Source organism: Perognathus longimembris, chromosome 23 (assembly GCF_023159225.1).
Source record: "Perognathus longimembris pacificus isolate PPM17 chromosome 23, ASM2315922v1, whole genome shotgun sequence".
NCBI classification, from domain to species: Eukaryota; Metazoa; Chordata; class Mammalia; order Rodentia; family Heteromyidae; genus Perognathus; species Perognathus longimembris.
The window spans coordinates 26,338,310-26,361,713 of record NC_063183.1 but is presented as its reverse complement, the minus strand read 5'-3'; the positions used below and the strand labels follow the sequence as shown (position 1 = coordinate 26,361,713).

Genomic DNA, 23,404 nt, shown 5'->3' with positions numbered 1-23,404 from the left:
GGTTTAAGAACTTAAACCAGGAACGTGTGAAGCAGCGTTATTATTAGCTACAAAGTGGAAAGCCGTCATGGATTGGTCCACCGAAGAATGGAGAAGCAAGCTGTGGTAAATCCTTACCATAGCCTTGTTCCCTACAAACACAAAAAGGGGGAACTTCGCATCCAGGCTACGTCAGGAATGAACCTGGGAAATACTCCAGGAGCGAGGTCAGACCAAAGCCCACACCATTTGATTCCATTTCCATGGCGTATCCAACGTGGGCCAATCCACTCAAACAGGAAGTAGGCTCCTTCCTGGAAGCCAGGCAGAGGGGAAGGGGGGGACACTGTCCCCAGAGGCTGGCTGTAAGTAGAACATGTTCAGGGCACCCCCAAACCTCTCCCTGGTCTATTGGCTTTGCTTGGCACGTAAAGTGTGGGCTGATGAAATGATCTGGAAAAATGCACCATCCTAATCTAGTTTACAAACACCTATTGAGGTGCACGCCTGTCGCCCCAGCACTTGGGAGGCGGAGGGAGGAGGATGGCAAGCTGGAAGCCAGCCTGGGCTACTTACTGAGCTCCTGTCTTAAAAAAAAAAAAAATCATTGCTTTACTTGTGCAGTATGGCTTTCTGCAGAAGTAAAATCTTGCCTTGTGGAGGGGGAAAAAAATCCATACCATAAAACACCAGCCCCCCCCCCTATATCTCCTACCACCTTTTTATTATTTCAAAATGAAACCCATGCAACTGTGTGCAGGGAAGAAGAGCAGGAGGAGTAGAAACCGCCATGCTCACAGGAAGTCCCTCCCTCCGCTCCCCGGTTCTGTACCCCTGTGGCCACTTTGCTGTGAATTCCAGAGAACCCGCCACACACCTACCTTCCGCAGAGTCCACACTTGCAAGGGATGAGCGGAAAGGTCACAGCTGTGGGATGAAGGTTCCAGAACAGTGCTCCGGTGTAATCTTCTTATCTGGGCATTACAGCTCAGGGCCATCTTCCCCCCACAACAGGGACACTCACGTCTTCAATCTTCTGCTGGGTTCTATGGCCAGGACGCCCCCTTACCCCCTCCCCAGAGCCCTCCCCGCAAAGTGCAATTCGCCATCCTCTGCAGGAGAGACAGTTTGCTGCTTGACCTCCTCAGTCCATATCCTCTCTGCTGAATGACCCCTGCCACATCTGCCCTTGGGTGCGTGGTGTTGGGGTCTCTCAGCACTAGCCACCCACTTTTGGTGTTGTGGAAGTCATCGAGACCATGGCGCAGTGCCTTCCTTCCCCTTCCCCTTCCCCTGTGTTACTGGATACAAAACAGCCACAGATCCCAGGGTTCCGGACAGCAGTGGCTCTTCATGGTGTGGGAACGGTGTGGAGAGGACACAGGGCCAAGTCTCAGGATGAGATGAGAACCCAGCCAGCTCTCGACCCAGGAGGGCCTCATCCTCACTCAGTGTGGCTCTCCAGAGACAGCACGTAGCACCTGCTTATTCCCTTGCTATCAAGAGTCTAGCATCCCAGGATACGGCACATCCATGTTCATTGCTCCACGATAGCCAGCTTGTGGAAACAGTCCAGATGCACTACCATAGATCAGTGGATCCCCCAAAATGTGGAACCTGTCTATACACAATGGAATTTTACACAGCCATTCATAAAGAATAGTATTGTTATTTGTAGGGAAATGGATGGACCCAGAACAAGTCAGGCTGAGTGAGGTAAGCCAAGCTCAGAGAGACAAATGGCACATGTTTTCTCTCATAGGCTGAAGCTACATCTAAAATACACTGGCCATGATAAATTATGCAGGACTCTAACACTCATAAGACCAAAAGAGGAACACAAAGGTACAATGCCCATGTGCATCTGATCATCTAAAATAATATTTACCAAAATGAATTCCAGAAGAAGAGTCTAGCATCTTTCAATGTGACCCCTAAGGGACAGAAACTCCTGTACCCAGGAGACATGTCATCTGCTAGCAACGAAGAGAATCCCACCTAATCCCCCAGCCACTGATTTGATTGCTGGTCTCATATACAGTGTGTGGGACTGAGTGCATCTCAGCAGGGCGGAGCTGCTTCAAGGTCAAGTGTACTTCCCACAGCTCAGTCCCATGTCCAAGCTGGAAGCCTGGCTGGGCTACTGTCGTGTGTGTGTGTGTGTGTGTGTGTGTGTGTGTGTGTGCGTGCGTGCGTGTGTGTGTTCATAGGGGTGGCCCAGAAAAACAAAGGATCCACAGGCCATAGTCAGGAACACTTGTCACAAATGACATTTTGTGATCTGAATGGAAGAGTGGGTTTGGGCGATGAGGAATTAGCCAGCTCCCATAAAACCTGGGGAAAATCAGATTTTTCTCAGGGCTGAGGAGTCTTTACTTACTAGTTCTGAGAAAACAAATCTTTAACATCTGTTAGAATGCTTATTTGATAAAGTTCTTTAAAAACAGTATTACTTTTGGCGAAGCTGGGGAATAGAACAAATGTTCCTCCACTGGGCCTCATTCCCAGCCCTGTGTTTCCAGCTTAAAGAAAGGGGAAGGGGGAGGGGGAGGGGGAGGGTCTGCAGAATCATAAATTAGTGTGGACCAAATTATAGCACATATGTTGGCTGTTCTTTCAGAGAAGATGACAAATGGGATGGCGATTCAGGTTTGATAGTACATTAATTGCAAATATATACACAAAATACTTCTAATAGTTAATTTTAGATTATATATGTATGTATGTATATATATGGCATATATATCATATATACATATATATATATGACAGTACTGGGGTTTGAAATAAGGATCTTTGTGCTTGCTATGCTCTGTCATTTGAGCTGAGCCCCCAGCCCAAGAAGTATTTCTTTCAATGCCAAGGTATTTTTTTTTTAATTAAGACAGCCAAGGAACCCTCCCCCCAGAGCAGGCATGAGACAAGAGGACTTTGGGTAGGTTCAGTGGCCGAATGGGGTCATTTTCTGGAAGGCACAGCCATGGGACCTTAGAAACCAAGAGCCCCTGTGTTCCCAGCGGTCACCCCAGAGAAGGCGCCCTAAAACAAGTGAGAGTGGACCAAAGAGACCAAGAGGAAGATAGGAGCCTCCCAGGAGGTGCCCCATAAGTCAGTGGAACCAAAGAGAGAATACTTGGCCTTTGCCCTGCCGTGTGTGGCCGGGCGCGTGGCCCTCTCTTTCCTCCTGCTACAATCGAGTGAGAAAGCCTAGCTTGAAACTGCTAGGGATCTGGATCAGCTCGAGCGCGTGAGGAGAGGCGGAGAAGGGAAAGGTGACTGGAAACAGGTACTTGGTGTCCAGCATGAGCTGCAATGAGTCGCCCCGGTTATTCAGGAGAGCCTGGAATCAGAAGGAGGGAAGAGCAGGTAAGGACAGGGGAGAGGGAGGGCAAGTCAGCAGGAAAGGTGAGTGGAGGCGGCTGGGCTACCCACAGCACGCTATGTGGACAATGAACTCTACAGCTCGTGCGTGGGGATGGGAGGGAAAACAGAGAGTGCGAGGGAAGGGGTGACGTTGTCCAGAAAGAAATGTATGCATGACCTCACTCACATAACTGTGACCCCTCTGTACATCACCTTTATGATAACAATTTAAAAACATTTTTTAATTAAAAAAGTAGCCAGGAAGGCAACTATCATGCACCAGCCACGCAGGGCTGTGGGGCTGCATGGCTACAAAGGGAAATGTGTGACCAGGACCCCTGGACCAACTCTCACGAACATTCACTGGCTCCCCCAAACCTCATTTCCCACAGGATGGACTGACTGTAACCTGAATATTATTATTTTTTTGCCAGTCCTGGGGCTTGAATTCAGGGCCTGAGCACTGTCCCTGGCTTCTTTTTGCTCAACTCTACCTCTTGAGCCACAGCAGCACTTCCAGCCTTTTCTATATAAGTGGTACTAAGGAATCGAACCCAGGGCTTTGTGCATAACTAGGCAAGCACCCTACTGCTAAGCCACATTCCCAGCCTGCCTGATTTGTTGTTGTTAGTCTTGGAGCTGGAGCTCAGGTCTGGGCGCTGTCCCTGAGCTTTTTTGCTCTACCACTTTGAGTCACAGCTCTACTTCTGGTTTTTTGGTGGTTAATTGGAGATAAGAGTCTCAGAGACTTTCCTGCACAGGCTGGCTTTGAACTGTGATGCTCAGATCTGAGCCTCCAGAGTAGCTAGGACCATAGGCATGAGCCACCAGTGCCTGGCATTAAAGATCTTGCATCTCAGATTTCACTGTGTTAATTTGTGTGCACGTATGCTGGGAGTGGGCTTGAATTCAGGTCCTCGCACATGCTTGGCTTGCTTGCTCGCTCAGCCGGTGCCAGCCCATCGCCATATTAACTTTGAATGGGCATCCGACACCATCCTTAGGGAACACACCTGCACTTTGCGGACGAAGGACGGAGTGACTCTCTTCTCGAAGTCGTCGATGGGCGTGTAGGAATTCAGGATCTTTATGATCTGCACACACCACAAAGCCTGGGATTAGCCACGGAAAAGAACACAGCCTCCGAGTCAGATTATAATCGGACTCAGGAACTTTCATATTATCATTTGCTCTCAGAAAGCAAGGGATCAAGGTATGGAGGGAAGCCAGGTGCTGGTGGCTCACACCTGTAATCCTAGCTACTCAGGAGGCTGAGATCTGAGGACCACAGCTCAAAGCCAGCCAGGGCAGGGAAGTCCATGAGATTCCAATTAACTACCAGAAAACCGGAAGTGGCATTGTGGCTCAAAGTGGCAGGGAGCTAGCTCTGGGCAAAAAGAGCTCTGGGACAGTGCCCAGGGCCTGAGTTCAAACACTGTGACCAACAATAACAAAAGAGGTCTACAGAGGGCAGGAAGGACAACTGGCTCTCCCCTGGTCTCTTGTTCACCCTCACATACACAGCTGAGCTCCGCGGACAGGCTGACATCACATACAGGTTGGGTCTTAAGGTCCACAGTGATGCTCTTCAACATATTACCAGGGGGAAAGGGTGGGCCGCGGCACATCAGGCCACACCAGTGGTGAGGCTCTGCCCTGGGCCGCCCAGGGGGACGGGCCTCCACCTAGTGGGTCACCTGCACGGCCGATAACGAGGTACAGCACTCAGAGATCTCCTTGGCATCGCTGTCCGTTGTCTTCTTCACCTGGAGCAGCCACGCCGCCTGAGAGAGGGGCTCCAGCGTTTCCGTGGCCACGCTCTTCTGCAGGTTCTTGTCTTTAAGCCATTCTTCCAAGTAGCTGATGTTGCATCTGGAGTGGGGAAGGAGTCGGGGAAGGAGGCAGGGAGGGAGTCAGGGAAGGAGGCTGAACCCCGCAGGGCACCCCAGAGGAGCAGCGTTTTCTTTTTTTTTTTTTTTTTTTTTTTTTTTGGCCAGTCCTGGGGCTTGGACTCAGGGCCTGAGCACTGTCCCTGGCTTCCTTTTGCTCAAGGCTAGCACTCTGCCACTTGAGCCACAGCGCCACTTCTGTCCGTTTTCTGTATATGTGGTGCTGGGGAATCGAACCCAGGGCCTCATGTATACGAGACAAGCTCTCTTGCCACTGGGCCATATCCCCAGCCCAGGAGCAGCGTTTTCTGAGAGTTAGAAGCAAGGGCCTGCAGTTGCTTGCTGGTGACACAAAGGGATGGATCACAGGACGTTACTGGGGAGCATTAACGTCAAGCAAGGGGGTAGGTCAAGGGTGAAAAATATACACTTGGGTCAGGCCTCCATTTGTTTTTTGCTTTAGTTATTTTTCAAATAGGGTCTTGCTTTTTTTTTTTTTTTTTTCTTTTCTTTTTTGACAGGGCCTGCCTGGACTGTGAGTTTCCTGTTTATAGTTCCTATTGAGCTGGAAGGACAGATTCTACTATGCCTAGCGCTGTGTGTGTGTGTGTGTGTGTGTGTGTGTGTGTGTGTGTGTGTGTGTGTGTGTGTGTGTGTGTGTGTGTGTGTGTGTGTGTGTGTGTGTGTGTGTGTGTGTGTGTGTGTGTGTGTGTGCGCGCGTGCGCGCTAGGGCTTGAATTTCAGTCATGGTTATTATCCAAGCTTTTCTGCCTGGGCTGGCTTCAAACCGTGATCCTCAGATCTCAGCCTCCTGAGTAGCTAGGATAACAGATGTGAGCCACTGGCACTCAGCCCCCCGAGCCTTTTTGTTCAAGGCTAGCACTCTACCACTTGAGCCATAGCTCCCCTCTGGCTTTTCCGTAGTTCATTGCAGATAAGAGTCTTATAGACTTTCTCACCAAGGCTAGCTTCAAATCATGATCCTCAGATCTCTGTTTTCTGAGTAGTTAGGATTACAGGTGTGAGCTACCAGCACCCAGCTTTGCCTAGCTTTTTACAGGTTGAGATGGGGTCTGGGGAACTTTTTGCTCTGGCTGGCCTAGAACTTCCATCCTCCCAACCTACCTGTCTCCCTTGATCTTGGTGCTCCTCACACAGTGGATCCAGACAGTGTGTTGTCAGAGCCACCACTGCCTTGCCCCGGCCCATGGAAGTCCTCCCTGTACTCGATCACTCCACGTACACATCTCTGCCTCCCTCAACCCTGGCCAGGCTTCTCTCTTCTCCCAAGTGCTACCCCAACCACTGTTTGCCACATTGTTACTCAGCTGACTGGTGCCTCTGAAGAGCAGGCGGCCATCCTCTTTCTCCACAGTTCCCTGTGTTTTCTACCCGGCAGTGCTATTCCCAGAGAAGGTGGTGGTGTATGATATCCTTGGAAGGCCACAGTTTAAAATACACTTTTATATTTTATTTTTTGGTCAGTCGTAGAGCTTGAACTCGGGGCTTAAGTGCTATCCCTGAGCTCTTTTGCTCAAGGCCAGTGCTCTACCACTTTGAGCCAGACCTCCATTTCTGGTTTTCTGGTGGTTAATTAGAGGTAAGAGGCTCATGACCTTTCCTGCCTGGACTGGCTTTGAACCGAGATCCTCAGATCTCAGCCTCCTGAGTAGATAGGATTACAGGCATAAACCACCAATGCCTGGTGAAAATATACTTTTAAGCCAGGCTCTGGTGGCTCCTGCCTATAACCTTGAGTACCCAGGAGGCTGAGACCTGGAGGACTGAGGTTTGTGGTTTGGAGCCAGCCCATGCAGAGAAGTCTTTGAGACTCTATCTCCAATTAATCAGCAAAATACCAGGTGGGAGGCATGGCTCAAGTGGTAGAGCATCAGCCTTGAGTGAAAAGGCAGAGTGAGAGCTCTAGGAAGCTGAGTTCGAGCCCTCGCTATCGGCACAAACATAAATAAATGTACAATTATTAGCTCTCCGTAGTTGCGAGTGTCAGTGATCAAGTGGGTGTGGTAGGGTGGGGGGGGTGAGTAGATAGGAACCTATGGCCTGCACCCACTTCCTGGCGACAGGGGCACCCCAACCGCACAGCCCACTTGGGGTTCGGGCACTGCAGCAGGGAGAGGCGAGGTAGCCTTCATTCCCGCCAGCCTCCCCAGGTTGGCGGTGGCTTCGGGGTTCTACCTGATCTGCATCCCCTTCCGGCATGAGCACATGTCCTTGCGCAGGAAGAGGCTGTTCAGGGTGACGGCGCCGATCAGGAAGAACATCTGCTTCATGGCCTGCCGCAGCAGCTCGGGGTCCAGCCCGTTCTGGCACATGGTGCTGTAGAAGTAGCTGAGCTGCTGCAGGATGGACGTGATGGTGTAGGCGTCTGTGTCGTCGATGCTGGACGAGCGCTTCCGGAAGCCCGTGGGCTTCAGGCCTGAGATGCCCTGCAGACTCTCGTACTCCAGCATGCCCGGCACTGCGGGGAGATGGTGAGGAGGTGTTGCCCCTGCTCTCCGGGGCCTGTGTCAGGACAGGGACATCTCCCACAAGGCCAGCAGTAAGGATGGGGGGGGGTGCCCAGGCATGTGGGGGGGGGGGGTCCAGGGTGAGGACTGCTGTTGTATTCACAGCAGGGCAGGAAAGAGAACTGCTTAGCGCTAACTCAGGAATGCTCTCAGCTCTGCAGCTGCTGAGGACGGCATGGAGAATTTTAGTGAGATTTGGGGATTTCAGAACTAGTTGGCTAAGCCAGGTAAGAAGTAAAAAAAATCCTCATAAACAGGAGATGCTTTTCCAATTTTTCTCCTTCTGGATCAATCATCCTTAAAGAAAGAAAACTGCTTCGTACTGTTACTTATATATAGAATCATTTTAAGCAAGCCAAAGATTTAAAAGGAGGGTATTTACGTGATAATGTTTTCTTTTTTCTTTGGTCATGGGGCTTGAACTCAGGTCCTGACCTCTTTTTACTCAAATCTAATGCTCTACCATTTTGAGCCATAGCTCTACTTTCAGTTTTAGAGTGGTTAATTGGAGATAAGAGTCTCACAGAATTTTCTGACCAGGCTGGCTTTAAACCATGATCCTTAGATCTCAGCCTCCTGAGTTGCTAGGATTATAGGTAAGAGCCACCAGTGCCCAGCATGTATGTTTTCTTGAACTCAGGAGCTTGAGCTCTTACTCAACTTTCTTGCTCATGGCTGTGCTTTACCACTTGAGCCATACCTCCAGCTTGGCTTTTTACTGGTTCACTGGAGATGGAGTCTCTAGGACTTTTCTGCCTAGGCTGGCTTTGAACTATGATTCTATTCAGTAGCTAGGATTACAAGTATGAGCCACCAGCACCCAACTACATTCAAGTTGTTTTTGGTCGTCAATTTACTTCTTACCTATTATTGGTTGGATGTTCTTTTCCATTATGGTAATGAACTGGTGGTATATCCGTATAGCCACATCACTAAGAATCTGTCTGTATTCTGAAAGGTCAAAGTTGTTCAGGCAATTCTTATTCTGACGGGGACTGTTATGTTTCATGAATTCCTGAAAGCAATTTTGAGTACATATATATTAGCATTCATAGGAGATGAAACATTGGCAGTCTATTGCTCACAAAGGGCCCTCTACCACTTGAGCCACATCTTTAGTTCCAACTTTTTGCTGGTTAATTGGAGATAAAGGTCTCTGCCTGGGTGGGCTTGGAGCAGAGATTGCCACTCGGCCTCCTGAGTATCTATCTATGGTCATAGGCATGAGCTAGTGGCATGCAGCTAAATGGAGTTCTAAAAAATTGGGAGCAAGCTCGGTGCTGGTGGCACCTCTAATCCTAGCTACTCAGGAGGCTGAGATCTGAGGATCAGGACCGGAAGCCAGGCTGGACAGGAAAGTCTAGGAAAGACTTTACCTCCAATTAACCACCCAAAATGCCAGAAGTGGAGCTGTGGCACAAGTGGAAAAGCACTGTCCTTGAGTGACAAGACTCAGGGACAGTACCCAGGCGCTGATAAGAGTGTTATTATGAACTCTAAATGTGAACCGTGAAATTATAAAAGGGAAATACTCGTAATCACAAGTAGCAATTAGTGTCTGAAGGCAGAAATCATAAAAGAACAGGACCGGATAGATCCAAGTATAATAAAATTAAAAAACATGGCAAGAAACTCCAAAAAAAGAAAAATTAGAAGACAAACCATAAACCAATAGGAAGAAAGAAGCCCTAAGAAACATGAATTCAGAGTATGGGTCACAAGGCACCAGCGGCCGGTGCCCCTACCTCTTCACCACTGTATTGCCTGAGGCAGTTGAGGAAGTGACAAGTATTGGAAAGCCAAAAGGACAGCATCTCAAAGTCTTCTAGATGTTCCTAAGGAAAAAAACAAACAGTTGGATTGTACGTCTGAGCCAAAGCTGCACACATCTTACCGGTTTGGTTAGTAGAAGGCTTTGGGCCAAAATTAACTTTTCTTTTTTGTGCACTGGGGCTCTACTGCTTGAGCCATGACTTCAGCGCTTTTTACTTTATTTTTTTCTGCCAGTCCTGGGGCTTGAACACTGGGCCTGGGCGCTGTCCCTGAGCCTTTTTGTGCTCAAGGTTAACTCTCTACCAATTGAGTCATAGTATTATTTCTGGCTTTTTCTGAGTAGTTTATTGGATAAGGGTCTCACGGACTTTTCTGCCTGGGCTGGCTTTGAACTGTGATCCTCAAATCTCAGCCTCCTAAGTAGCTGGGATTATAGGCGCGAGCCACCAGGGACCTTTAGTTGTATTCTGAGATAGGGTCTCCAGCTTTTTGCCTAGGATTGTCCTCAGACCATGATCTTCCTGCCTACAGCATCCTGCCTAGCTGGGATCGCAGGAATACACCACCACCAGTGGATCTGTTGAGATGAGAGCTTCCCTAACTTTTTGTTGTTAAACTTCAGACAAATGTTTTAAAATAAACCAGCTAAAAGCCACACTGGAGGCATGGCTCAAGTGGCAGAGCACCAGCTGCAAGCAAGGAAACCTGAGTGAGTCCAAAGTCTTCAGTGTGACCAGAAACAAACAAACAGCCAGGCACAGGTAGTCACTTCCAATGTGGATGGCTCATTATGAAACACTGGGAGCGTTGCCTATTTGGGAGCGGGGGGTGTCTCGGCTATACTACCTTAACCTTACTACTAACCTCATGCCCACACACAGCTTTTCTCCATGTCTACACTGGAAATAACCGTGTGCACTGTGGTTTTAGGAGGAAGAATTCCCCAGATAGAAACAGACACACACAGTCTCCCAGCTACAGCTCCCACGCCCCAAGGGCACAGGGGCATTGTGGGTAGTGGCTACCAGGATGCTGTCTCACCTGTTCCACTCTGAGGCCTACTGAGAGATCCGTGCCCTCTTGTCTCGCCCTAACTGCTTGGCTTCTTTTGCTAGCTGGGCCTCAAACTGGTTTGAGGAACCCTGTGTAGCTCAGGGAAGACCAAGGCTCACAATGGGCAAAGTGGGCACAGGGTCATTCCCAAACCAGCTGTGCCAGGGAGCAGTGTCCGAAGGCCGTCCCCTACCTTCACCACCTGCTTGATGCCATTAATGGCGCTGTTCATGAGGGACTTGAGCATGCTGGCGTCATTGAGGGCGTCCGCGTAGCGGACACACATGAACAGGATGTGAGCCGGCAGCCCCGGCATCATGTTCACCACCACGCCGCGGGGCTTCAAGTCTGGAGCGGAGAAAGACAGCAAGGATGCCCGCTGCGCTGAGCTCGGCTCCTCGGGAGCTGCTAGCCCGGCTCAGGGCCCTTTGCCCTCAGAGGAAAGCAATCCAGTGCCAGTGCCACCTGCCCTGCCACCCCCCACCGCGCAGCTCACTTTTGCAAAGCCATTTTTCTTGTTGTGTGTCAGTGGTGGGGCTTGAGCTCAGGACATTGACTCTGTCTCTGAGTTTTTTGTTTTCCCTAAAGCCTAGAGCTCTATCACTTGAGCCACAGCTCCACTTCCAGCGTTTTGTGGTTAACTGGAGGTAAGAGTCTCAGGGACTTTCCTGTTGAGATTGCCTTCGAACTGCAATTCATCCTAACTGGAGGTTTACTACTGCTTTCTAGTGGTAGAGGTCAAGAGCCTGGGGGCGGGCGGCTCACGCTTGTAATTTTAGCTGCTCTAGAGGCTGAGATCTCAGGGTTGCTGTTTAAATCCCGCCCAGGCAGACAAATCAGAGACTCTTATCTTCCAATTAACCTGCAAGGGGCCGGAAGTAGAACTGTGGCTCAAGTAGTACAGTGAGCAGAAAAAGCTAAGGGAAAGCATCAGGCCCAACACACGCGCGCGCATGCGCGCGCGCACACACACACACACACACACGTACATATGTGCACACCCCCCCCCCCAACTGGGCTGAGGTTGAGGAAGTGCAGGACAGAGGCGGAAGCTGTGTGTGTGAAGGAAGCGGGTGGATAGAGAAGGGACTGCCCTGCCTAGCACATTGCCACGTGACCAAGATTCAAGTCCTTAGAGAGAAAGTCCAAGTTCAGAGGTCCGGGTTTTCCTACCAAGGATGAGGTTCTGAATGAGCTTGGGCTCGTCCTCTCTCCTGTACTCCAGCATCCCCAGGAACTCCTTGGGCCCCGAGGACAAGTGCCTGGCGTTGGCTGCAAACAGAGGCAATCCGTCAGCAGACTCACAATACAACGCCCTGGGTGGATGTGGAGACTGCTCATCGCCTACTGTGCATGGGCTGCTGTGGCGGATGGAGATTCAGGTTGCACCGGGGCGGGAAAACAGTCACCCACAGCTGCTTCCCACAGCGGGCTTGTGGAACCTCAGGGCAGGCAGCTGTCCCGAAAGGACTGAGGTGTCCTTGCGGGAACCTATGGGTGCCTCACCTATATCCCCAGCCCAAGGGGAAGACGAGAGATCTCGGTTGCTGCCTGGGTTCCAGGTGCAAAAGGAACAAAGTACTTTGCTTGCAGTGTGAACTTCCAAAACACTCAGTCCTAGCCATGAGGGGTGGCGTGGGGATGGGGGTGAAGGAGAGGGAGGGCCCTGTTAACTTCCTACCCATCATTGCCATGTGTGGCAACACACTGACGTATTTATTTATCCATTTATTTACTTGTTTTCCATGCTGAAGACTGAACCCAGGGTGTCATGCATGCTAAACATGCGCTTGACCACTGAGCTGAGCTGCGTTCCTAGCCTAATGTGTGTGTGTGTGTGTGTGTGTGTGTGTGTTGTACTAGGGCTAGAGCTCAAGGTCTGAGTGCTGTCCCTTACCTTTGTTGCTCAAGGCTGATGCTATACCCCTTGAGTCACAGCCTCACTTCTGGCTTTTTGTTGATGACTTTGAGATAAAAGCCTCAGAGACTTTTCTTGCCTAGGTTGGCTTTAAACAACAATCCTAAGATCTCAGCCTCCTGAGTAGTAAGGATTACAGGCGTGAGCTACCAGTGACTGGCCTGAACAAATTTTTAATTGTACAATTACAGATCAGAAGTCTGCAAATAGCCAAACCCATATAGCTGAGCTGCTCCTAGATTTCTGACCCAGAGTTGTGTGTGTGTACATGCTGCTGCTTCATTTAGCTATGTATAAGGATGATCTGTTACACAATAACTGATAACTGACACAGGCAGACCAAGACGGACATGTTGACATGGAGGTAATAACAAGAGGAAAGCAAAGGAAGGAGGTCTGAAGATAGAGGACCTGAGGTTTAGGAAAAGAAGCCAGGGCTAGACAAAGGATTTCTTACATAGAGCGCAGTGGGGGCACTCATTTATTCCTGGAGTGGAGACTGAGTAAGGTGCGGGAAAGGCAGACCCTGGCGCAGCCTGCAGGGCAGCTCAACAGATGCAGCTCACTGCTGACAGAAAAAGAGCCTCACTTTGGTGTCAGAGGCTTCAGACCTGAGGCAGGAGTCGCATACATGCAAAGAAAGGAGTTCTTCAACCACATGAATGAAGGAAAAGGAACACAAGGGTGCAGACACAGCCTGAGCAAGGAAGGTTGGGAAGGAGAGGGGAAAAAGAGCCAGTGAGTGAAGAAGGAAAGAGGAAGGCAGAAGACAGGCAGGCCCGCACACTTTGAGGCAGGAGGGAAGAAAGGCGGAGGCTCCTCTCCAGGGCGTGTGAGAAAATGTGCACTATGAGGCCGAGTGAGCCGTCTTCCTGCCTGCAAGGATCTTTCTCTTTAGCCCATCCATGAGGCCTCAAACCGGACCAGTGGGGAATCCTTCCTCCAAGTTTCGCAGGCTTTGGATCAGTGAGGAGATACACATTTCAGCTCACGTTCGCCTTAGCTCCAAGCTGGGGAGGAAGAAACGGGACACCACCTTCCTACCTTTCTCCATGGTCTTGGTCAGAGTCTTCACTTGGTCTTGTAGCTTCTTAATCACTCGGTCCTTCGTGTCTAATTCTTCTTCAAGATCCTGCAGAAGTCCAAAGGAACAAGGAAAGGCGTTCGCTTAGGAGCCTCTGTACGTGGTTATTGGGCAAAGCTTTATGATGTTCATAATTCGCTTGCTTACAGTGTATGACTTAGTGGGTTTTAGAACTGCCAGAACCAGGTTACGAGCGCCATTATCTAATTCCAGAAATTTCTATCACCCGACACAGCGGATAAAGTTTCCCAGCTGCTCATCACTAGAGAACGAAGCCCAACAGGGCTGCATGGCAGCACATGGGGACCCGTGGAGGGGCAGAGGCAGGGCTGGCCGCCGCTCACCAAGCCAGCACGCAGCTCCGCGCAGGGTGCCTGCAGGCGCCCAATCCCTGGGCAGGGCCTACCTATCTCAGACACGGCCGCCCCCCACGTGCCGCTGATGGGGGTTCCTTCTATTAACCGCTAAGCCCTGCCGTCCTCTTCTGTCACGATGCTGACGCTCAAGGAGAGGGAGGCCCTGGGCCTGCAGAAGGCGGCAGGCACACAGGCCGACTGCTGTCTTGTCACTGTCCCAGAGGCCCGAGAGGGTCCCGAGCCCCAGGACAGCTCCCTGTCATCTGCTCAGTTTTATGGGTTTCAATTTCCCAATAACTGCTAGGGATTGGCATGCAATGGCTGTGTTAAGAGCAGCTACCGTGGAGAGTTCACAAAATGTACAGTCCCTCATGAACATGTCATACAGGAATATTTACAAGCATGGGCTGGGAGGTGGCTGAGAATTAGCTAGACTTCCTTCTCTTCTTCCCTCCCTCCTTTCCCTTCCTTCCTGCAGAGGCTGCTGGTTTTCTGGTGATTCATTGGAGGTGAGAGTCCACGGACTTTCCTGCCTAGGCTGGCTTTGTATCGTGATCCTCAGATCTCAGCCTCCCGAGTAGCTAGGTGGACAGGCATGGAATGGTGGCAGCTCCTGCTTTTTTTTTTTTTAAGGAACAGCTCCACACAGAATGTCACTTACCTACACACCGGGAAACTTCCCACCCTGTTTTCCAGAGTGAGCTACCTTCTGGAAACGACTCACTTGGCCTTCATCTTGGGATTGCCCCGCCTCCGAGTGCTCGCCAGCCTCCTGGAGTGCCCAGATGGTGCCCAGCAGCTGCTCGGTAGCTCTGACCCGGGCTTCGTGCTGGCCTTCTGTGGCCCTGAGGAAGGGGCAGAGGCAGGGTGGGCCTCAGTGTGCTCATCGCGCAGGTGCCCGTGTTTCCAAAGATGGAAGCCAGCCCAGGCAACTCACATGTCCACACTTACTTGCTCTGCGTTCCTTCCTCTTCCCGGCCGGGAGGGAGCTGAGCAGACAGCTCCTCCAGTTTTCCTGTGGGGAGAAAAGCTGTCAGTTCCGGGATGGGCGGCATCGCTGCATTCTCAGGTGGGATTGTAGCTTGGTGGTAGCGCATTGGCCTGGCATATGCAAGGCCCTGGGTTCGATTCTCTAGCACCACAAGGAAACCAAACACTTTTTCCCTGGTTTGGTTTGGCATTATTTTTAGTTACCAGCAGTTCTAAGCTATATCTAGCCAAAGATTGTTGATTAGAACAACAAACCCTAAGAATGATTTAAAATGTTCAAAAATCAGCATTGAAGAATTATACCACATGGGAATCTGTAGTCTCTCTTAAAGACTGAGACTATCTAGTGGTATTGGGCCCAGCATTGTCTCTTGGCAAAAGTCAATGGAGGTTGGAGGAAGCTGTTCCCTTTTACTGCGTCCCACCCCACCCTTTACTATGCCCTCCACGCAGGTCACGGCTCACCTTGGTGCTACTTGTCTGGTCCGGGAGAATCAGAGCTTAAAACGCCTGAATGGGATGTCTTTCCTGCATCACTTCCTGTCCTATGTCACTTCCTGGCTCTCCTATATCCCTTCCTATCTTACCACATCATTCCTTAGCTTTCCTTTTAGGAAGCAGGATAGGAGGGTTTCAGTTACCTTTCATTTTCTCAGATTGTTCATTCAGGCGGACTTCAAGATCTTGCTTCTGCTTCTCTAGCTCTGAAATTTGCTGTTTAAAGTCTGGGATCATCTTTAAAGGAGAATTATAAATTAGAATTAGGATAAATTAGAATACCAAATCGTTTCCTTTATGAACTTTATAATCCCAGAGACAAAAATCCATTTTTATGTTCAGCCTATGGAACATAATTGTATACATGGGCCAGTGAAGGCAGCTGGACTCATGAGTGTCATTTTCTTTTCTTTTTCTTTCTCTCCTTTTATTAACCTTAAGACCTTTATAACAGTCTCCAGAGGGGCTGGGAATATTGCCTAGTGGCAAGAGCGCTTGCCTCCTACACATGAAGCTCTTGGTTCGATTCCCCAGCACCACATATAGGAAAAACGGCCAGGAGGGGCGCTGTGGCTCAAGAGGTAGAGTGCTAGCCTTGAGCAAAAAGAAGCCAGGGACTGAGTCCCTGAGTCCAAGGCCCAGGACTGGCCAAAACAACAACAACAAAAAAAAAACAGTCTCCAGAAATTCCAGCACCCTGGAGGACATGGTTCTCACACAGCCACGCTGGGAGGGAAGGTGTGTAACCATTGGAGTGTGGGTATCCTGGGTTGAGTTGAGAGAGAGACCATATGGAAAACACAGCCAGCCTCTTTAGTCTAGGACCAGAGACTTCTTCATCTCATCTGGAACAAGAGAAGTCATCTCGAAGCTTCCTGTGGAGCCAGGTGTGGAGGCTCACAGTGTAATCCCAGCTATGCATGAGGCAGAGAATGAAAAGACAGCAATTCCATTAGCCTTGTCTCAACCTATAAACTGATCATGGTGGTTCACATCTGAAATTGCAGCTACCTAGGAGGCAGAGGCGGGATTGTGGTCTTGGCTGGTCCTGGGAAAAAGATGAGACACTATCTGAAAAGTAACTAAGGGAAAGAAAAGACTGGCAGTGTGGTCCTAGTGGAAGAAGGCCTGCTTAGCAAGGATGAGGGAGGGGAGCCATTAAGGTCCCCAGATACTGCTGGGGGAACAGAGGGATTCAGCTGGTGGCACATGACAGAGGAAGAGGCCGGAAGGCAGATGGAGGAAGTGCAGTTAGATGGCCATAGCCAAGTTCCATCCACTCCCCAAAGAAATGGTGCGCTGCCATTGCTTTCTGGAGACTTGGAGTTAGTAAGAAAGGGAGGGTTTTTCTTTTTCTTGGTTGGTTGTGGGGCTTGGACTCAGGGCCCGGGCATTATCCCTGAGTTCCTTTTGCTTTAGACGAGCACTTGCTCTACCACTTTGAGCCACAGCACCATTTCCAGTTTTCTGGTGGTTAACTGGAGATAAGAGTCTCAAGGACTTTCCTGCCTGGGCTGACCTTGAATCACCACCCTCAGGTCTCAGCCTCCTGAGTGGCTAGGATGACGGGTGTGAGCTGCCAGTGCCTAGCAAGGGAGTGTTTTCTGAGTGAGATTCCAAAAACACTTTTCTATGCCAGTTAGATGTGAGGTAGGGGAGGGGACAAGTAGAGTAAGTTGTGGGAACATCCCAGAACAGAAAGCTCTTGACCTGGGTTGATTCTGAGGAAGCATACAGTGACTGGCTTGAACAACTTCCCATCTTCAAGCACCAAGCTTTTGCCTCAATTTTGTGGCTATTGCAGGGGGATAGGGCTAGAGTTACATATGCAGCTTTAAGCACATATACACACACGAACAGAATTTGAACCCGTTGTATGATGATCAAACACACTCTGAAATGCAAGTGCTCCCCAGCCCAGTCTCATTTTAGAATCTATTCTTCTTCTTCACTTTTTTTTTTCCCCAGTCTTAGAGCTTGAACTCAAGGCTAGGTGTTTTCCCTCAGCCTCTTTGTGCTCAAGGCTATCACTCTATCACTTCAGCCACAGCACCACTTCTGGCTTTTTCTGAGTAGTTTATTGAGATAAGAATTGCATAGGGACTTTCCTGCCTGGGCCGGCTTTGAAACGCCATCCTCAGATCACAGCCTCCTGAATAGCTAGGATTACAGGCCTGAGCCACTGGCACCCAGCTTAGAATCTTATCTTCTGACTCAGTTGTTCCATTACTGGAACAAGTAATTTCAATCTACTCTGCTCCTGCTATAAAACTGAATTTTAACTCCACCCATGAGTAACTTCTTTCAGACAATGGCCACAACCAGGGTTCAGGGCAGGGACCATACCACGTTTTCTGACATCAGCCTGGCGACTTCATGCCGTATGCTTTCATTGATGTCATTTTCCTCCCTGAATAACTTCTGCAGATGGTTGATTTCTTGACTTAGATGCACCACTTTGAAGTTCAGGGCTTCAATCTCTTTTTCGTAGCAATCCTTCTGGGACTGGAAATGGCTCTCCATAACTCTGTCAAGGGAAGGGAAAGGAAGGGAAGCCAGGCACTCGGGCTTTGTTCTGTGTAAGGGAATCATAATCAAGCTCACTTACACATTAGTGGATTGCCATTAGTGGATTCTTCTAGATAGTGGGATTCACATGCAGTGAATGATAAAGAGCATTTCATTCAGATGTGCTTCTTTTGGTGGCTGTACTAGAGTCTGAACCCAAGACGTAATGTGCGTTATCACTGAACCACACCTCCAACCCTACCTTTTTATTCTATTAATGGTTTGAAGTAGATGCTCTGTATGATAACACGATTGTTGATAAGGATCATTATAGAGTTGTTAAAGTTCATAGGAAGTACAACACCAAAGTGAACCGTCACCCTGGGTGACGATGACATGTCATTGGGCCCCTGTGGCACAGGATGCTGGTGACAGAGGAGACAGGGGACCCTGCATTTTCTACTCTGTTTTGTTGTTGTAAACAACAACAAAAAAGTAAGTTTAAGTCAGGTGTTGTTGGCTTACATCTACAATCCTAGTTACTGAAGGGGCTGAGAGCCAAAGGATCATAGTTTGAAGTCTCCATGGGCCTAAAAGTCTTTGGGACTCCATTTCCAATTAACCACCCAAAAATCAGGCTGGAGGCATGGCTCCAGTGGTAGAGCACCAGCCAAGCAAGCAAGCTAAGTGATTCCAAGGATCTGGGTTCAAACTCTAGTAAAAGAAAGCTAAAGAAATCCAACAAACACCTTAAATGTAATTCCATCTATTTACAGCACCAGAGACTAACATTTGATAATAATCAGTTTTTACCATACAGGTTATAGGTTTTAGAGGGAGACAGTTTATCTCAGACAGAAGATGTTCCTTATTCCTAAGCTAATGACTTTACTCTTGAAGTATTTTCAGTGGTTTCTCACCTACTGGTCCCCCAAAACAAGATGGAGCCCCAAGGGGAATTCAATTTCTCACCGTGTGGCCTTCTTTAGTCCCTCGTATGCAAACCAGAGTTCTCCATCTTCATTTAAATGTTCCAGATCTTCCACAGAGAGTCTGGAAAATCAGGAGGGGGAGAAAACCTGTTGTCTTGGGCTTGTTTCACTTGCTTCTTCTATGTTTGATAATGTAACAGAAAATGCGCACCTGCTTCTTACATCCTCAATGTCATAGCTCTCGAGAAGCTGTCTGGTAATCTCCGACATCTTTTCTGGAAGGGTAGGGCAGAGCTGCACAGATCACATTTGTGCACCATTTCCCTCCCCCCCGGACTTCTTGATAGCCAGTTGTCTATGTTTGTAGAACCTGAAGTTAAATATCTTATGATCCTAACATCCCACGAAGCATGGAAGCTCACAGCCATGAAAGAACCTGGCTCCTCTGCGGTGATGAACTCAGTCTGCACCTCATGGACCAAGTGACTTGCACCATTACCTCTCATCTCCCGCTTCTGTGACTGCACGTGTTTTTCCACGTCTATCTTCTGTGCTTGGAGCAGCTCAATCTCCTTCTCAAACTCAGAGACGGTCTGAAGGACAGGCAGTGATCAAACCGGGAGAAGAAGAGAGTGAGGATATGTGCCACCAGGCAAGAAGACAGTGCCAAGCAGGGCAGCCTCCCCCGCCCCCCGCCCCTGCCTGGAGTTTCTTAGTTGAAATCCTGTTAAGCTGTCACCGCTCATGCGGCTTGCCTTGAACTGGGCCTGGTTGCTCAAAACCATGCTGTTTGAGGGGATAGGTGGGAGTTGGGAGAATTACAGTTCAAGACCAGCTCAGGCCAAAAAGTTAGCAAGACTTTTTTCATTGAGATGGGGCGAGAGAGAGAGAGAGAGTCAATGAATAAGGCAGGCATGGAGACTTATACCTATGATGCCAGCTACCCTGGAAGCTGTAGATTGGAGGATCAAGGTGCAGGCTATCCTTGTCCAAAAACATGAGACCCTACCTGAAAATTAACCAGAAAGCAAAAAAAAAAAAAAAAAAAAAAAAAAAGGGCGGCCGGCTGGGGGCATTGTTCAAGTGATAAAACACCTACCTAGCAAGTGTAAGGCCCTGAGTTCAAATTCCATTACCCCCACATGCTGTTGCAAATTCATAGATATAGTTGTTGCAGCCGCCGGAGATAGAAAAGGCTTCCCCCTTAGATGAGGAAAATATAAACAGCATAGAAAGCCCGTGGTGGGATGGGGTGGAGGCCCAGCTAAGAAAAGTGCAACCACAGATAGGAAAACTGTCTTTCAGTGCACACTACATCTTTGGGGGAAGGGAGCAAGATTGCCACTTTCCTTACTGGGAGATCTGAACTCAGCTGGGCTAAGACAAATGAGGCCAGTCCAGGGGTCAGGGAGGGGATTATGGGGAGGGGTGGGTGGGGAATTGGGGCCCCTGGGAACTGGTGTGAAGCTGTATCTCACTTGAGGAGTTCAGCTCACCAAGACAGTGTGTGTGTGTGTGTGTGTGTGTGTGTGTGTGTGTGTGTGTGCATGCTGGTCCTGGGGTTTGAACTCGGGGCCTGGGCACTGTCTCTGAGGTTTTTTTGCTTAAGGTTAGTGCTAGTCTACCGCTTGTGCTACAGCTTCATTTCAAGCTTTTTGGTGGTTAATTGGAGATAAGAATCTCATGGACTTTCCTGCCCTGGCTGGCTTCAAACCTGGATCCTCAGCTCTCAGCCTCCTGAGTAGCTAGGATGACAGATGTGAGCCACCGAGGCCTGGCAAGATCATAGTTTTTAATGAAAGGGCTATAAAGACTCAGGGACCTTGGAGAGGACAAGCTTTCCCCGATACTTTCTCAGCTACTCCCAGCATACAAGGCTCTCTGCTCCCAGCTCCACAGCCCGCATTTACAGAGCACTTGATTTGGTGGACGTAAGCCTCCGAACTGACATGTAAGGGAAGGAGAGTGGTCCTGTACAGGTTAGGTGAACTGAAGGGCAGAAGGTTTGCTCAATTCATGGCAGACCAGGACATCCCGTCCTAAAGCCCTGCTCTTTCTTGTCATGGTTCAGAAAATAGTTGACTTGTGTTTACAGATGCTCTTTAGATGGACTGTCACGAGAGCAGCTAAAAAGCAGAGCTACTACTATGTCTCTTCAAAATCAGACATCTGAATGGGTCACACTGCAAACCCGAATCAGAGTTAACCAGCGGAGAGGAAGTGAGCGACCCCTACTGGCGCCTCCTTCAAGTGCAGGCTCACCATCTCCCAAATTTCATAGCATCCATTAGTCATTGTGACATTTCCATATACACATACGATGTACCCTCATCAAAATCATCCCCTTCTAAATCAATTTAAGTATGTTTTATCATGGCTACTGTCTGTACCCTAACAAAGCCTGTTTTACTCTTTAGTTATTCTATGTTGGGGGGGGTGGCATTTTTACTCATTGTACCAAGAATTTTCACCATGATATCCCACTCATGCAATGTATCATGGGTTTTTTTGTTTTGTTTTGTTTTTGTTGCCAGTCCTAGGGCATAGATTCAGGGACTGAGCACTGTTCCTGGATTCTTTTTGTTCAAGGCTAGCACTCTACCACTTGAGCCACAGCGCCACCTCTGGCTTTTTTTTAATCTGTATATGTGGTGCTGAGGAATCGAACCCAGAGCTTCATGTATACGAGGCGAGCACTCTACCACTAGGCCATATTCCCAGCCCCTCATGTTTATTTATTTATTTTTTATTGTTGTTGTTTTTTTTTTTGCCAGTCCTGGGCCTCTGACTTAGGGCCTGAGCACTGTCCTGGCTTCTTTTTGCTCAAAGCTAGCACTCTGCCACTTGAGCCACAGCGCCACTTCTGGCCATTTTCTGTATATGTGGTGCTGGGGAATCGAACCCAGGGCTTCATGTATATGAGGCAAGCACTCTTGCCACTAGGCCATATTCCCAGCCTGTATTATGTTTTTTGTTTTTTTTGGGCCAGTCCTGGGCCTTGGACTCAGGGCCTGAACACTGTCCCTGGCTTCCTTTTGCTCAAGGCTAGCACTCTGCCACTTGAGCCACAGCACCACTTCTGGCCGTTTTCTGTATATGTGGTGTTGGGGAATCGAACCCAGGGCCTCATGTATACAAGGCAAGCACTCTTGCCACTAGGCCATATCCCCAGCCCTGTATTATGGTTTTTTTTTTTTTTTTTTTTTTGCCAGTCCTGGGCCTTGGACTCAGGGCCTGAGCACTGTCCCTGGCTTCTTCCCGCTCAAGGCTAGCACTCTGCCACTTGAGCCACAGCGCCGCTTCTGGCCGTTTTCTGTATATGTGGTGCTGGGGAATCGAACCTAGGGCCTCGTGTATTCGAGGCAGGCACTCTTGCCGCTAGGCTATATCCCCAGCCCTCTGTATTATGTTTTAATAAGATTAAACTCCCTGTATTTTCTTTCTACTTCCCCGTCCCTGGACCCATTGTTCAACAGATTTCAGTGCCATTCCTACAGCCGACTTCATCCCCCGACACATGGCATTTTGCTATGAATCCCTTCGGCCATATTCCTTCCACACCGCACCCCAATCCTCTCTAACAGCAGCAAATGGCATGACTCCTACAGACTGACATCAGTTGTTTGGATGACTTGGCACAAGGTAGCCACGGAGCAGGAACATGGGGACAGTCTCCTACTTACAATAGGAGACAAAGGAGGTTGCTCGCTCTCTCTGGATGGAGGGGATTAGTCTAGGGGTGAAGGGGTGTCTAAGAACAAGAGTGCCCTACCTTTGCCTGCTTGCTCAGTCGGGCCACATCCCCCCTCAAGTGCTCAGAGGTGACGCGCTCCTCCTCCAGCTGGTGACAGAGCTCTGTTTTCTCCTCCTTCAGAGCTTTGATTTCTTCCTTCAGACACTGCACCTGCTTCTCATAGTCTTGTGTCTTCAGCTCAAAACTTTTCTCCAGCAGTCTAGGCAGCCAAAGAAGAAAACAATTTGAGCTGGCTATCCCATGCCCATAAATCTAGCTAGTCAGGAGGCTGAGATGTGAGGATTGTGGTTTGAAGCCAGCCTGGGGCAGATAAATCAGAGAGACTCTTATTTCTGATTAACCAGCAAAAAAAAAAAAGCCAGAAGTGAAGGTGTGCCTCAAGCGGTAAAGTGCTAGCCTTGGGTGAAAAAGCCAAGCAACAGCCTGAAGCTCTGAGTTCAAGTCCTAGTCCCAGCACACACAAGGGGGAAAGAAAAAGGAAGCTGGGCACTGGTGGCTCGTGCCTGTAATCCTAAGTACTCAGGAGGCTGAGAGCTAAAGATTGGGGTTTGAAGCCAACCTGGGCAGGAAAGTCCGTGAGACCTTTATCTCCAATAAATTACCAAAAAAGCTGTAAGTGGAGCTATGGCTCAAGCGGTAGAGTGCCAGCCTTGAGCAAAAAGGCTTAAGGACAGTGCCTCAGGATGGGCAAGCGAGAAATTAATGATGGCCACTACGCCGGTCTGGGAGGAGCAACTTGGGCATGAGAGCTTGCACAGGGACGAATGGGACACATATAT

At 49.3% G+C, this 23,404-nt stretch overlaps 1 protein-coding gene across 1 annotated transcript in view; it reads right to left on the bottom strand.

Annotated features, from left to right (window-relative positions):
- Positions 1-2,900: 2,900 nt before the first annotated feature.
- Myo5c (myosin VC) overlaps positions 2,901-23,404 on the bottom strand; it is a 54,983-nt gene continuing 34,479 nt past the window's right edge. Inside the window, exons 25-41 of the mRNA XM_048332146.1 lie at positions 22,644-22,824; positions 19,371-19,464; positions 19,083-19,146; positions 18,912-18,992; positions 17,778-17,958; positions 15,575-15,668; positions 14,895-14,958; positions 14,668-14,788; positions 13,548-13,635; positions 11,759-11,857; positions 10,779-10,933; positions 9,505-9,594; positions 8,624-8,774; positions 7,428-7,710; positions 5,040-5,214; positions 4,356-4,436; positions 2,901-3,319 (exon numbers count right to left, since the gene is read on the bottom strand). Coding sequence (XP_048188103.1) covers positions 3,167-3,319; positions 4,356-4,436; positions 5,040-5,214; positions 7,428-7,710; positions 8,624-8,774; positions 9,505-9,594; positions 10,779-10,933; positions 11,759-11,857; positions 13,548-13,635; positions 14,668-14,788; positions 14,895-14,958; positions 15,575-15,668; positions 17,778-17,958; positions 18,912-18,992; positions 19,083-19,146; positions 19,371-19,464; positions 22,644-22,824 — 2,155 coding nt within the window. The 3' untranslated portion in view covers positions 2,901-3,166. The remainder of the gene's footprint in view (positions 3,320-4,355; positions 4,437-5,039; positions 5,215-7,427; positions 7,711-8,623; positions 8,775-9,504; positions 9,595-10,778; positions 10,934-11,758; positions 11,858-13,547; positions 13,636-14,667; positions 14,789-14,894; positions 14,959-15,574; positions 15,669-17,777; positions 17,959-18,911; positions 18,993-19,082; positions 19,147-19,370; positions 19,465-22,643; positions 22,825-23,404) is intronic.